Below are 14,858 nucleotides of genomic sequence, written 5' to 3'. Positions count from 1 at the left end.
AGGGGAGCGGGGTACTGAGCACCCAGCACCCAGCGAGTACTCAGCACCCAGCACCCAGCACTGCGTGGACTGAGCAGTCAGTACTTAGCCATCAGCACTGAGTGTGCACCCAGCACTGTGAGTACTCAGCACCCAGCACCCAGCACCCAGCACTGTGAGTACTGAGCAGTCAGCACCCTAACACTAAGCACCCAGCCCTCAAAGTACTGAGCACCCAGCACTCAGACATCAGCACCCCATACGCTCAGCACACGGCACCCACAGCACTGAGCACCCAGTACCGTGTGGACCGAGAACAGCACGGTGAGTACTGAGCAATCAGCACCAAAAGTACTGAGCACACAGCACTGTATCCACTCAGAACTCAGCACACGGGGTCCACAGGACTGAGCACCCAGCACCCAACCCTGAGCGCACACCACCCGTAACCGCTGGCCCCACAGCGCCCTCAGTGCCAGGCACCAGGCGCTCCGTACTGAGCACCCAGCACCCTAACGACTCGAACGTTCCCCCCGACTGAGCACCCAGCACTCTGCCCACCCAGCACCCAGCACTCTGTGTACTGAGCACCCAGCACCCTCCTCACTCAGCACCCAGCACTGTGTGTACTGAGCTCCCAGCACCCTCTGAGCCCCAGCACTCTGCATACTGAGCACCCAGCACCCTAGTGACTGAGCACCCAGCCCTGTATGTACCGAGCACCCAGCACTCTATGTACTCAGTTCCCAGCACCCTAAGCACCGAGCACCCAGCACCCTAGTGACTAAGCAACAAGCCCTGTATGTACTGAGCACCCAGCACTCTACATACTGAGCACTAATGACTGAGCACCCAGCACTCTATGGACTGAGTTCCCAGCACCCTAGTGACTGAGCACCCAGCACCCTAAGCACCGAGCACCCAGCACCCTAAGCACCGAGCACCCAGCACCCTAAGCACCGCACACCCGCACCGAGTGACCGAGCACCCAGCACCCTAAGCACCGCGCACCGAGTGACTGAGCACCCAGCACCCGAGTGACCGAGCCCCCAGCACCCTAAGCACCCGCACCGAGCACCGAGCACCCAGCACCCTAAGCACCCGCACCGAGCACCGAGCACCCAGCACCCTAAGCACCGCGCACCCGAGTGACCGAGCACCCAGCACCCGAGTGACCGAGCACCCAGCACCCGAGTGACCGAGCACCCAGCACCCGAGTGACCGAGCACCCAGCACCCGAGTGACCGAGCACCCAGCACCCTAGTGACTGAGCACCCAGCACTCTATGCACCGAGCACCCAGCACCCTAAGCACCGCGCACCCGCACCGAGTGACCGAGCACCCAGCACCCTAAGCACCGCGCACCCGCACCGAGTGACCGAGCACCCAGCACCCTAAGCACCCGCACCGAGTGACTGAGCACCCAGCACCCGAGTGACTGAGCACCCAGCACCCCACCTGCGACCCCATGAACCCGTGCGCCAGCTCCATGAGGCGGCGGAAGTCGGCGTCCTCGGGGTCCGCGGCGGCGTCCGGGGCGGGGGCGGCGGCCATCTTGTCGGCACTGCCGGGCGGCCCTGGGGACTGAGTCCCAGCACCCGGGCTTTAAAGGCCGAGCCGGGGGGGGGGGGGGGGGGGGGGGAATCCCCGCGGGGCCGTGACGTCAGCGGCTGAGCCGGATCAGGCGGGGGCGGGGGGGGCGGGCACTTCCGGTTCCCAGGGAACTGAGCACCCAGCACCCAGGATGGAGAACCAAGCATCAAGCACTGAGCACCTGGGAGGACCGAGCACCCAGGCTGAGCACTGAGCACCCAGGCTGAGCACTGAGCACCCAGGCTGAGTACTGAGAATCCAGGCTGAGCACTGAGCACCCAGGCTGAGCACTGAGCACCCAGGAAGAGTACTGAGAATCCAGGCTGAGCACTGAGCACCCAGACTGAGTACTGAGCACCCAGGCTGAGCTTCAAACACCCAGGCTGAACACTGAGCACCCAGACTGAGTACTGAGCACCCAGACTGAGTACTGAGCACCCAGGCTGAGCACTGAGCACCCAGACTGAGTACTGAGCACCCAGGCTGAGTACTGAGCACCCAGGCTGAGTACTGAGCACCCAGGATGAGTACTGAGCACCCAGGATGAGTACTGAGCACCCAGGCTGAGCACTGAGCACCCAGACTGAGTACTGAGCACCCAGGCTGAGTACTGAGCTCCAGGGACTGAGCACTGAGCACCCAGGCTGAGCACTGAGCACCCAGGCTGAGCACTGAGCACTAGGGACTGAGTACCAAGCACCCAGGCTGAGGACTGAGCACCCAGACTGAGTACTGAGCACCCAGGCTGAGTACTGAGCACCCAGGCTGAGTACTGAGCACCCAGGATGAGCACTGAGCACCCAGGCTGAGCACTGAGCACCAGGCTGAGTACTGAGCACCCAGGCTGAGTACTGAGCACTAGAGGCTAAGTACTGAGCACCCAGGCTGAGCATCAAACACCCAGGCTGAGCACTGAGCACCCAGGATGAGTACTGAGCACCCAGACTGAGTACCAAGCACCCAGGATGAACACAGCACCAGGGACTGAGCACTGAGCACCCAGGCTGAGTACTGAGCACCCAGCACCTGGGACTGAGCAACAAGCATCAAAGACTCAGCACCTGGGAGGACCAAGCACAAAGGCTGAGCACTGAGCACCCAGGCTGAGCACTGAGCACCCAGGATGAGTACTGAGCACCCAGGCTGAGCACTGAGCACCCAGGATGAGTACTGAGCACCCAGGCTGAGCACTGAGCACCCAGGATGAGCACTGAGCACCCAGGCTGAACACTGAGCTCCAGGGACTGAGCACTGAGCACCCAGGCTGAGTACTGAGCACCCAGGCTGAGTACTGAGCACCCAGACTGAGCACTGAGCACCCAGGCTGAGTACTGAGCACCCAGGGTGAGTACTGAGCACCCAGGCTGAGCACTGAGCACCCAGGATGAGTACTGAGCACCCAGGATGAGTACTGAGCACCCAGGATTGAGCACTGAGCACCCAGACTGAGCACTGAGCACCCAGGATGAGTACTGAGCACCCAGGCTGAGCACTGAGCACCCAGGCTGAGTACTGAGCACCCAGGCTGAGCACTGAGCACCCAGACTGAGTACTGAGCACCCAGGATTGAGCACCGAGCACCCAGGCTGAGCACTGAGCACCCAGACTGAGTACTGAGCACCCAGACTGAGTACTGAGCACCCAGGCTGAGCACTGAGCACCCAGGATGAGTACTGAGCACCCAGGCTGAGCACTGAGCACCCAGGATTGAGCACCGAGCACCCAGGATGAGTACTGAGCACCCAGGATGAGTACCGAGCACCCAGGATGAGTACTGAGCACCCAGGATGAGTACTGAGCACCCAGACTGAGCACTGAGCACCCAGGATGAGTACTGAGCACCCAGGCTGAGCACTGAGCACCAAGTCTGGGCACCAAGCACCCAGGCTGAGCACCGAGCAGCCAGGATGAACACAGCCCCAGGGACTGAGCACTGAGCACCCGGACTGAGCACCGAGCACCCGGGATGAACACAGCACCAGGGACTGAGCACCGAGCACCCGGGAGCCCCGCCCGCCCCATGACGCGCGCCCGCCCTGAGCTCCTCACGCGTCCCCCTAATCCGGTCCGATCCGGTTTGATCCGGCTTAAGCCGCCCGGGGCCCTGACGCAGGAGCCCCGCCCCCCCCTCCCCGGGGTCGGACGTCAGGGCGGGTCAGGGGTCACGGGGTCGCCGCGGTGACGTCGCCCGCGGGGGTCGGAGGTCGGGCGGGGGCGGGGCGGGGCTGAGATGATGGACGGGGGGGTGGGGGGGCCCGGCAGGAAGTCCCGCCCACAGCCCGCGGGGTCACGGGCGCCGTCGGGTGCTGCGCACAGTGATCCCAGGAGAAGGGACCCCAGGGCTTGGGTGCTGCGCACAGTGATCCCAGGAGAAGGGACCCCAGGGCTTGGGTGCTGCGCACAGTGATCCCAGGAGAAGGGACCCCAGGGCTTGGGTGCTGCGCACAGTGATCCCAGGAGAAGGGACACCAGGGCTTGGGTGCTGCGCACAGTGATCCCAGGAGAAGAGACCCCAGGGCTTGGGTGCTGCGCACAGTGATCCCAGGAGAAGGGACCCCAGGGCTTGGGTGCTGCGCACAGTGATCCCAGGAGAAGAGACCCCAGGGCTTGGGTGCTGCGCACAGTGATCCCAGGAGAAGAGACACCAGGGCTTGGGTGCTGCGCACAGTGATCCCAGGAGAAGAGACACCAGGGCTTGGGTGCTGCGCACAGTGATCCCAGGAGAAGAGACCCCAGGGCTTGGGTGCTGCGCACAGTGATCCCAGGAGAAGAGACCCCAGGGCTTGGGTGCTGCGCACAGTGATCCCAGGAGAAGAGACCCCAGGGCTTGGGTGCTGCGCACAGTGATCCCAGGAGAAGAGACCCCAGGGCTTGGGTGCTGCGCACAGTGATCCCAGGAGAAGAGACCCCAGGGCTTGGGTGCTGCGCACAGTGATCCCAGGAGAAGAGACACCAGGGCTTGGGTGCTGCGCACAGTGATCCCAGGAGAAGAGACACCAGGGCTTGGGTGCTGCGCACAGTGATCCCAGGAGAAGAGACCCCAGGGCTTGGGTGCTGCGCACAGTGATCCCAGGAGACACGTGAGATCCCGATATCAGGCACTGTTGGGTGCTGTGCACAGTGATCCAGAAAGAGACCCCCCCCAGGGCACAGGGTGGACATGCAAGATCCTGATACCTGGGGCTGTGAGGTGCTGTGCACAGTGATCCCAGGAAACGTGACCCCCCGGGGCCCAGGTCTGACGTGAGATCCTATCGGATGTTGAGTGCTGCGCACAGTGATCGTGAAAACGAGACCCTCTGGGGCCGTGTGACGTGCAAGATCCTGATACCTGGCGCTGTCAGGTGCTGTGCACAGTGATCCCAGAATTTGCGACACCCCCCTGGGGCCCATGTGTGACACGCGATATCCTGACATCGGGTGCTGTGCACAGTGATCCAATAATTTTTGACGCCCCCCTGGGGCCCACGAGGGACACACGAGATCCCGATACCGGGCGCCGTCGGGTGCTGCGCACAGTGATCATGAAAACGTGACCCCCCCCCCCGGGGCCCAGGTCTGACATGCGAGATCCTGATACCTGGTGTCACCAGGTGCTGTGCAGAGTCATCCCAGGAAACGAGACCCCCCCGCCCTGAGGCTCATATGTGACACATGAGATCCCGATGTTGGGTGTCTTGAGTGCTGTGCACAGTGATCCCAGGAAACGTGACCCCCCGGGGCCCAAGTCTGACGTGAGATCCTATCGGATGTTGAGTGCTGCGCACAGTGATCGTGAAAACGAGACCCTCTGGGGCCGTGTGACGTGCAAGATCCTGATATCGGGCGTCGTTGGGTGCTGTGCACAGTGATCCCAGAATTTGTGACCCCCGGGGCCCAGGTATGACACGTGAGATCCCGATTTGCAGTCTCATCGGGTGCTGTGCACAGTGATCCCAGAAACCACCATTTTCCACCCCCGGCCCACGTGTGACGTGAGATCCCGACATCGGGCGCTGTCGGGTGCTGCGCACAGTGATCCCAGCAACCGTGACCCCCGCCCCCCTGGGGCCCACGAGTGACACGCGCGATCCCGACACCGGGCGCCGTCGGGTGCTGCGCGCAGTCACCCCAGGAAAGACGCTCGCACGCGGGTCTCGGGCCACGGCACGGGGGCTTTATTGTCTCACGCGGGGTCGGCGGGCGGGGGGGGGGACGCCGGGGTTGACCCCGCGTGACCCCGGGGGGGGCGGGGGCCATGGGTCACAGCGGGGGGTGGGAAAAAAAAAACCAATCACCCGCGTGACTCAGTCCCTCGCGGGCGCCACGCGGGGTGGGTGGGGGGGCGGGGCCTCGGGTCACGGGGTGGGCGGGGCCTCAGGGGCGCGGCCTCCCAGCATGCACCGCGTCGGCGGCGTCGTCGTCAACGGCTCCAGGCGCCGCCGCGGTGGCGGGGGGAGCGCGACCGCGAGCGCGAGGGGTCGGCCCGCTCGTCCCCGCCCCGGCGCCGGCCGTGGCGGCTGCGCCGGCCCTCGCGCCCGCGCTCCTTCTCGCGAAGGCGGCGCCGGGGCGGCGGCGGCGGCGGTGGGGCCTCCCGATCGCCGTCCCGGTCGCCGTCGTCGGCCCCGGTGTCCTCGAACCCGTCCGCGGGGTCGCCGTCCGGGGTCACCGCCGGGGTCGGGGTCGGGGTCGGGGCGCGGCCGGCCCGGGTGACGCGGTGCAGGATGTCGAGCACGGGGCGCAGCAGGGCGTCCGTGGCGGCGGCGGCGGCGGCGGCCGGGGTGGGCGGGGCCGCGGGGTCGCCGGGGGCGTGGCCGGGGCCGGGGTTGGGGGCGTGGCCTGTGGGGTGGGCGTGGCCTCCGCCGGCCCCGCCCCCGGCCCCGGCCCCGCCCCCGCCGCGGCCCAGCAGCAGGGCGAGCAGCCGCTGCCTCAGTTCCCGCTCGCGCCGCTGCAGCCCCAGCGCCCGCTCCTTCTCGCGCTCCACGCGCCGCAGCTCCGCCTCCTGCAGCCGGCGGCGCTCCTCCTGCCGCTGCCGCAGCCGGGCCGCCTGGGGGGGGGCGGGGGGGGGGGGGGAGAGGTCAGCGCGGGGGTCGGCGCGGGGTCGCGGGGTCGGCGTGGGGTCGGCAAGGTCACTGTGAGGTCAACTTGGGGTCACCAAGGTCACTGTGAGGTCGCCAAGGTCAACTTGGGGTCACAGGGTCAGGGTGGGGGCGGGGTCAACAAGGTCAACTTGGGGTCACTAAGGTCACTGTGAGGTCAACAAGGTCAACTTGGGGTCACTAAGGTCACTGTGAGGTCAACAAGGTCAACTTGGGGTCACCAAGGTCACTGTGAGGTCAACAAGGTCAACTTGGGGTCACCAAGGTCACTGTGAGGTCAACTTGGGGTCACCAAGGTCACTGTGAGGTCAACTTGGGGTCACCAAGGTCACTGTGAGGTCAACAAGGTCAACTTGGGGTCACAGAATCCGGGTGGGGTCATCACTGGGGGTCATGAAAGTCAACACGAGGTCAACAAGGCCAGGCTGAGGTCACCAGGTCGCCGTGGGGCGGCCGCCAAGGTCGACGGGAGGTCGAGGGGTCGAGGTCGGGTCACAAAAGTCAACACGGGGTCATAAGGGTCAACTTGGGGTCACGGGGGTCGGCGCGGGGTCACGGGATCAAGGTGGGGTCACGAAAGTCAACATTGGGTCACGGGGTCACTGTGGGGTCATCGTGAGGTCGCGGTGTCAACTTCGGGGTCGTAAGAGTCAGTGTGAGGTCATGGGGTCACTTTGGGGTCATGGGGTCAACCCGAGGTCACGGGGTCAACGCAGGGTCGTGAACTTCAGCGTCAGGTCGCGGGGTCGGGAGGTCGTCACGGAGGTCCCCGGGGGCCCCGCCCACCCGCCGCCCATCACGCGGCCCCCGTGACCCCCGACCCCACCCCCCGTGACCCCCGCGACCCCCGACCCCCACCTTGGCGCGGCCCAGCAGCGCGGCCACCAGCCGGATGGCCTGCAGCGTGCGCTGGGCCAGCAGCAGGCGCCGCTCCTCCACCCGCACCCGCGCCCGCAGCCGCCGCTGCTCCTCCTGCGCCGCCCGCTCCGCCCGGCGCCGGCTGCGGCGGGACGCGCGCTCACGCTGGCGCTGCTCCCGGCGCCGCAGCTTCTCCTCGCGCCGGCGGGCGCGCTCCTGCTCCTCCAGCTCCCGCTGCTTCCTGGGGGGGGGGCGGGGGGGCGGGGCCGGGGCTCGGTTTACCTCCCGGGGCCTCAGTTTCCCCCCCAGGGCCTCAGTTTCCCCCCAGGGCCTCAGTTTCCCCCCAGGGCCTCAGTTTCCCCCTCAGTTTCCCCGCCAGGGCCTCAGTTTCCCCCCCAGGGCCTCAGTTTCCCCCTCAGTTTCCCCCTCAGTTTCCCCCCAGGGCCTCAGTTTCCCCCTCAGTTTCCCCCCCAGGGCCTCAGTTTCCCCCCAGGGCCTCAGTTTCCCCCTCAGTTTCCCCCTCAGTTTTCCCCCCAGGGCCTCAGTTTCCCCCTCAGTTTCCCCCCCAGGGCCTCAGTTTCCCCCCAGGGCCTCAGTTTCCCCCTCAGTTTTCCCCCCAGGGCCTCAGTTTCCCCCTCAGTTTCCCCCCAGGGCCTCAGTTTCCCCCTCAGTTTCCCCCCCAGGGCCTCATTTTCCCCCCCAGGGCCTCAGTTTCCCCCCCAGGGCCTCGGTTTCCCCGCCAGGGCCTCAGTTTCCCCCCCAGGGCCTCAGTTTCCCCCTCAGTTTCCCCTCAGTTTCCCCCCCAGGGCCTCAGTTTCCCCCCCAGGGCCTCAGTTTCCCCCCCCAGGGCCTCAGTTTCCCCCCCAGGGCCTCAGTCCCCCCCCAGGGCCTCAGTTTCCCCCCCAGGGCCTCAGTTTCCCCTCAGTTTCCCCCCCTGTGCCTCAGTTTCCCCCCTGTGCCTCAGTCTCCCCCCACGCCCCGCACCGCTCCTCCGCCCGCCGCCGCTCCTCCGCCTCGCGCTCGCGCCGCTTCTGCTCCTGGCGCTGCAGCTCCAGCTCCTGCAGCTTCTGCCGCTCCAGCTGCCGCCGCCGGATCGACGCGTCGCTCAGGTGCTTCGTGGAGTCGAAGGTCACCTGGGGGGCGGGGGCGGGGGTCACGCGGGGGGTCACGCGGGGGCGCGGCGGGGTCGGGGGTCACGCGGGGGCGCGGCCCGTGACGGCCCCGCCCCGCCCCGGGCGTCCGTGGGCCGTGTGTCAATCACGGGGAAGCCCCGCCCACCCCGTCCCGGCCCCGCCCACCCCGTCCCGGCCCCGCCCACCCACGCTGCCCGGAGCCGGCGTCCTGGGTCAGATTCAAATTGTGGGGCACGGCGCTGTCAGTCAAAACCCTCCTGTCAATCACGGGGTGAGGCCCCGCCCCTCAGTCACAGGCCCCGCCCCCTCTTGAGTCGGCCCCGCCCCCGTCACATCCAGTCTTTGGTCACATTCAGTCTGCAGGGCTCAGAAATGCCAATCAGGGGCCTCCTGTCAATCACGGGGTGAGGCTCCGCCCCTGACCCACAGGCCCCGCCCCCTGACCCACAGGCCCCGCCCACGTCACGTCACATCTTGGGTCACGATGTTCCAGGGCTCAGAAATGCCCATCAGGGGCCTCCTGTCAATCATAGGTTAAGCCCCGCCGCTCAGTCACAGGCCCCGCCCCCTCCGAGTCGGCCCCGCCCACGACTCCCCACATCTTGGGTCACGTTGACGTTCCAGGGCTCAGAAATGCCAATCAAGAACATCCTGTCAATCATAGCAGAAGCCCCGCCCCCTAACCCACGGGCCCCGCCCCCTCCGAGTCGGCCCCGCCCATACCGCGTCACATCTTGGGTCACGTTGATGTTCCAGGGCTCAGAAATGACAATCAGGGGCCTCTTGTCAATCCCGGGGAGAGGCCCCGCCCCTCAGTCACAGGCCCTGCCCCTCAGCCACAGGCCCCGCCCCCTCCGAGTCGGCCCCGCCCACATCACGTCCCATCTTGGGTCACGTTGACGTTCCAGGGCTCAGAAATGACAATCAGGGGCCTCCTGTCAATCCCGGGGTGAGGCCCCGCCCCTCAGTCACAGGCCCCGCCCCCTCCTGAGTCGGCCCCGCCCACGTCTCATCCCATCTTTGGTCACGTTCACTCTGCGGGGCTCAGAAATGCCAATCAACACCGTCCTGTCAATCACGGGGCTAGCCCCGCCCCCTGACCCACAGGCCCCGCCCCCTCGGAGTCGGCCCCGCCCACATCTCCCCACATCTTGGGTCACGTTGACGTTCCAGGGCTCAGAAATGCCAATCAGGGCCCTCCTGTCAATCACGGGGTGAGGCCCCGCCCCTCAGTCACAGGCCCCGCCCCCCGCTGTTTCCCACGACGTCACCGTCTGCCGGAGGACACTGCGGGCTTCCCTGTCCGTCACCCACAGGCCCCGCCCCCCTCTGTCGTTCCCCACGACGTCACCGTCCGCCGGAGGACACCGCGGGCTTCCCTGTCCGTCACCCGCGGGGCCCCGCCCCCCTCTGTCGTTCCCCACGACGTCACCGTCCGCCGGAGGACACCGCGGGCTTCCCTGTCCGTCACCCACAGGCCCCGCCCCCCGCTGTTTCCCACGACGTCACCGTCCGCCGGAGGACACCGCGGGCTTCCCTGTCCGTCACCCACAGGCCCCGCCCCCCTCTGTCGTTTCCCACGACGTCACCGTCCGCCGGAGGACACCGCGGGCTTCCCTGTCCGTCACCCGCGGGGCCCCTACCCCCGACGTCCCTGTGACCCCGCCCTGTGACATCCGACGAGACCCCGCCCCACCCAGGAGGCCCCGCCCACACCCAGGAGGCCCCACCCACACCCAGGAGGCCCCGCCCTCACCCAGGAGGCCCCGCCCACTCCCAGGAGGCCCCGACCAAACCCTGGAGCCCCGCCCACACCCTGGAGGCCCTGCCCACTCCCTGGAGTCCCCGCCCACTCCCTGGAGGCTCCACCCCACACCCGGGAGGCCCCGCCCACACCCGGGAGGCCTCGCCCACGCCCGGGAGGCCCCGCCCACTCCCAGGAGACCCCGCCCACCCCCAAAAGGCCCCGCCCTCACCCAGGAGGCCCCGCCCACTCCCAGGAGGCCCCGCCCTCACCCAGGAGGCTCCGCCCACTGCCAGGAGGCTCCACCCACACCCTGGAGGCCCCCGCCCACTCCCTGGATGCCCCGCCCACTCCCAGGATGCTCCACCCACTCCCAGGAGGCTCCGTCCACTCCCAGGAGGCCCCGCCCACTCCCAGGAGACCCCCACCCACTCCGAGGAGTCCCCCGCCCACTCCCAGGAGTCCCCACCCACTCCGAGGAGTCCCCACCCACTCCCTGGAGGCCCCGCCCACTCCCAGGAGGCCCCGCCCACTCCCAGGAGACCCCCACCCACTCCGAGGAGTCCCCGCCCACTCCCAGGAGTCCCCACCCACTCCGAGGAGTCCCCACCCACTCCCTGGAGGGCCCCGCCCACTCCCAGGAGTCCCCGCCCACTCCCAGGAGTCCCCGCCCCACTCCCAGGAGTCCCCACCCACTCCCAGGAGGCTCCACCCCACTCCCTGGAGGCCCCGCCCACTCCCAGGAGTCCCCCGCCCACTCCCAGGAGTCCCCGCCCACTCCCAGGAGGCCCCGCCCACTCCCTGGAGACCCCCACCCACTCCCAGGAGGCCCCGCCCACTCCCAGGAGGCCCCGCCCACTCCCAGGAGGCCCCGCCCACACCCAGGAGGCCCCGCCCACACCCAGGAGGCCCCGCCCATACCTAGGAGGCCCCGCCCACTCCCAGGAGGCCCCGCCCACTCCCAGGAGGCTTTGCCCTCACCCAGGAGTCCCCGCCCCACCCCAGGAGTCCCCGCCCACTCCCAGGAGTCCCCGCCCACTCCCAGGAGGCTCCGTCCACACCCTGGAGTCCCCGCCCACTCCCAGAGGGCCCCGCCCACACCCTGGAGTCCCCGCCCTCACCCAGGAGGCCCCGCCCACTCCCAGGAGGCCTCGCCCACTCCCAGGAGGCCCCACCCACTCCAGGAGGGCCCCGCCCACACCCAGGAGGCCCCGCCCCACTCCCTGGAAGCCCCACCCACTCCCAGGAGGCCTCGCCCCCCTCCCAGGAGGCTCCGCCCACTCCCAAGAGGCCCCCTCCCACTCCCAGGAGGCTCCACCCACTCCCGGGAGCCCCCGCCCACTCCCGGGAGGCCCCGCCCACACCTGGGAGGCCCCGCCCACTCCCAGGAGGGCCCCCCCACTCCCTGGAGGCCCCGCCCACTCCCTGGAGGCTCCACCCCACACCCAGGAGGCCCCCGCCCACACCTAGGAGGCCCCACCCCCTCCTCCCTGACCCCGCCCCCTCCCCCCCCCACCCCGCCCCTGACCCCGCCCCCGACCCACGATGTTGCAGGCCACGGCCTTGCCGTCCTCGCCCTTGAACATGAGCTTCATGCCGCGCAGGGCGGCCATGGCGCGGGCGAAGCCGGCGTACTCGCGGTACTGCACGTAGGCCTCGAAGTGCAGGTGGCCGCCGAGGCCGAACGTGTGGAAGCCGCGCCCCGCCGTCTCCTCGCGGTACGGGTCCAGCATGGGGATGTCCACCCGCCGGATCTCGCCGAACGCGCCGAACGCCTGCCGCAGCAGCGCCTCGCTGGGACGCTCCCCGGGGCACGACCCGGCCCCGGCCCCGCCCCCGGCCCCGCCTCCGACCCGACCGTCGGACCCGGCCGACCCGCCGACGCCGACCGTTCTGACCGGCCGACCCGCCGACTGTTTCGCCGGATCCTGCGGCGTTCTGGCTTCCGGTGGCGGCGGCGTTGGCGGCGGTGTTGGCGTTCGCCGCCCCCCGCGGGGCGAACCAGCGGCACGGCAGCCCCTCGAGGTGGATGGTGTCGGGGGCGCTCGCCGGCCGGGCCTCGTCCATGCCGTCGGCGTCGCGGAAGAAGGCGTCCCCAGTCGTGGCGGGAGGGGAAGTCGAGGCGGAACTCGGCGGCGCGGACGCGCAGGGCGTCGGCGAAGCCGCTGAGCTTGATGGTCTTGCCGTCCAGGCAGGCCAGGCAGGCGCGCGCCAGCGCCCGGTTCTCCACCTCGCCCTCGAAGCGCACGAAGTCCAGCGTGCTCTTGGCGATGCGCAGGGCGCAGGAGGGCGCGGCGTGCGCCGCCTGCACCATGGCCTTCAGCCGCTCCATCACCTCCCAGTTGGAGATGGACTTGCCGGGCGGGCGCAGCGGCGGCAGCGCCACCGAGATCGTCATCTTGGTGATGGGCTTCAGGTAGAGGCCCAGCGCCGGGCACAGCGCCACCGCCTCCGACGTGTCGTGGACGATGGTGGCGGACGAGGACATGGCGGGGGCGGCGGGGCGGGGGCGGCGGGGCGGTGGGCGGGGTCTCGGTGGTGGGCGGGGTCACGGTGGGCGGGGTCACGGTAGTGGGCGGGGCTGCAAGGGAGAGAGAGACAGACGGTGAGTCGTGGTGAAGACGACATGGCGGGGCGGTGGGCGGGGCGATGGGGTGGTGGGCGGGGTCTGGCTGGGGACTCAGCCACGCCCCTGCGATGTCATGGGTGACAGAGGCCACGCCCCCTGCGGTGTCATGGGTGGCCGAGGCCACGCCCCCTGCGATGTCATTGGTGGCTGAGGCCACGCCCCCTGCGATGTCATTGGTGACAGAGGCCACGCCCCCTGCGGTTGTCATGGGTGGCCGAGGCCACGCCCCCTGCGGTGTCATTGGTGACAGAGGCCACGCCCCCTGCGATGTCATTGGTGACAGAGGCCACGCCCCTGCGGTGTCATGGGTGGCCGAGGCCACGCCCCCTGCGGTGTCATTGGTGGCCGAGGCCACGCCCCCTGCGATGTCATGGGTGGCTGAGGCCACGCCCCCTGCGATGTCATTGGTGGCCGAGGCCACGCCCCCTGCGATGTCATGGGTGGCCGAGGCCACGCCCCCTGCGATGTCATTGGTGACAGAGGCCACGCCCCCTGCGATGTCATGGGTGGCGGAGGCCACGCCCCCTGCGGTGTCATGGGTGGCCGAGGCCACGCCCCCTGTGGTGTCATTAGTGGCCGAGGCCACGCCCCCTGCGATGTCATTGGTGGCCGAGGCCACGCCCCCTGCGATGTCATCGGTGGCTGAGGCCACGCCCCCTGCGATGTCATTGGTGACAGAGGCCACGCCCCCTGTGGTGTCATGGGTGGCCGAGGCCACGCCCCCTGTGGTGTCATTAGTGGCCGAGGCCACGCCCCCTGCGATGTCATTGGTGGCCGAGGCCACGCCCCCTTGCGATGTCAATCGGTGGCTGAGGCCACGCCCCCTGCGATGTCATCGGTGGCTGAGGCCACGCCCCCTGCGATGTCATTGGTGACAGAGGCCACGCCCCCTGCGATGTCATGGGTGGCGGAGGCCACGCCCCCTGCGGTGTCATTGGTGGCCGAGGCCACGCCCCCTGTGGTGTCATTAGTGGCCGAGGCCACGCCCCCTGCGATGTCATTGGTGGCCTAGGCCACGCCCCCTGTGATGTCGTTGGTGGCCGGGGCCACGCCCCCTGTGGTGTCATTGGTGGCCGAGGCCACGCCCCCTGCGGTGTCATGGGTGGCTGAGGCCACGCCCCCCTGCGATGTCATTGGTGGCCGAGGCCACGCCCCCTGCGATGTCACTGGTGGCTGAGGCCACGCCCCCTGCGGTGTCATGGGTGGCTGAGGCCACGCCCCCTGCGATGTCATGGGTGGCTGAGGCCACGCCCCCTGCCATGGCAGCAGGGAAGGGCGTCTGAGGCCCCAGGGACTGAGCCCCAGGGACTGAGCACCAAGCACCTAGACTGAGCATCCCACAGGGACTGAGCACCGAGCACCTAGACTGAGCACCGAGCACCTAGACTGAGCACCAAGTCCCAGGACTGAGCACCAAGCACCTAGACTAGCACTGAGCACCCAGGCTGAGCACTGAGCCCCAGGGACTGAGCACCAAGCAGCTAGACTAAACATCCCACAGGGACTGAGCACCGAGCACCCAGACTGAGCACCAAGTCCCAGGGACTGAGCACCGAGCACCTAGACTGAGCACTGAGCACCAGGCTGAGCACTGAGCCCCAGGGACTGAGCACCGAGCACCTAGACTGAGCACCAAGTTCCAGGGACTGAGCACTGAGCACCCAGGCTGAGCACTGAGCCCAGGGACTGAGCACCGAGCACCCAGACTGAGCACCAAGTCCCAGGGACTGAGCACCGAGCACCTAGACTGAGAACCAAGTTCCAGGGACTGAGCACCGAGCACCTAGACTGAGAACCAAGTTCCAGGGACTGAGCACCGAGCACCTAGACTGAGCACTGAGCAC

General features: G+C 68.5%; 1 protein-coding gene across 1 annotated transcript; it reads right to left on the bottom strand.

Moving 5' to 3' along the window:
• Positions 1 to 5,974: 5,974 nt before the first annotated feature.
• LOC131902124 (A-kinase anchor protein 17A-like) lies at positions 5,975 to 12,875 on the bottom strand. The gene is given in 6 exon segments (XM_059253157.1): positions 5,975 to 6,598; positions 7,509 to 7,749; positions 8,493 to 8,641; positions 11,930 to 12,292; positions 12,294 to 12,479; positions 12,481 to 12,875. Coding segments are annotated over 6 exon segments (1,956 nt in total). The 5' UTR covers positions 12,874 to 12,875.
• Between the last annotated feature and the right edge of the window lie 1,983 nt (positions 12,876 to 14,858).

The sequence above is a fragment of the Peromyscus eremicus genome, unplaced genomic scaffold (assembly GCF_949786415.1).
Source record: "Peromyscus eremicus unplaced genomic scaffold, PerEre_H2_v1 PerEre#2#unplaced_2541, whole genome shotgun sequence".
NCBI lineage: Eukaryota > Metazoa > Chordata > Mammalia > Rodentia > Cricetidae > Peromyscus > Peromyscus eremicus.
This window is presented reverse-complemented; position numbering and strand designations above follow the sequence as displayed.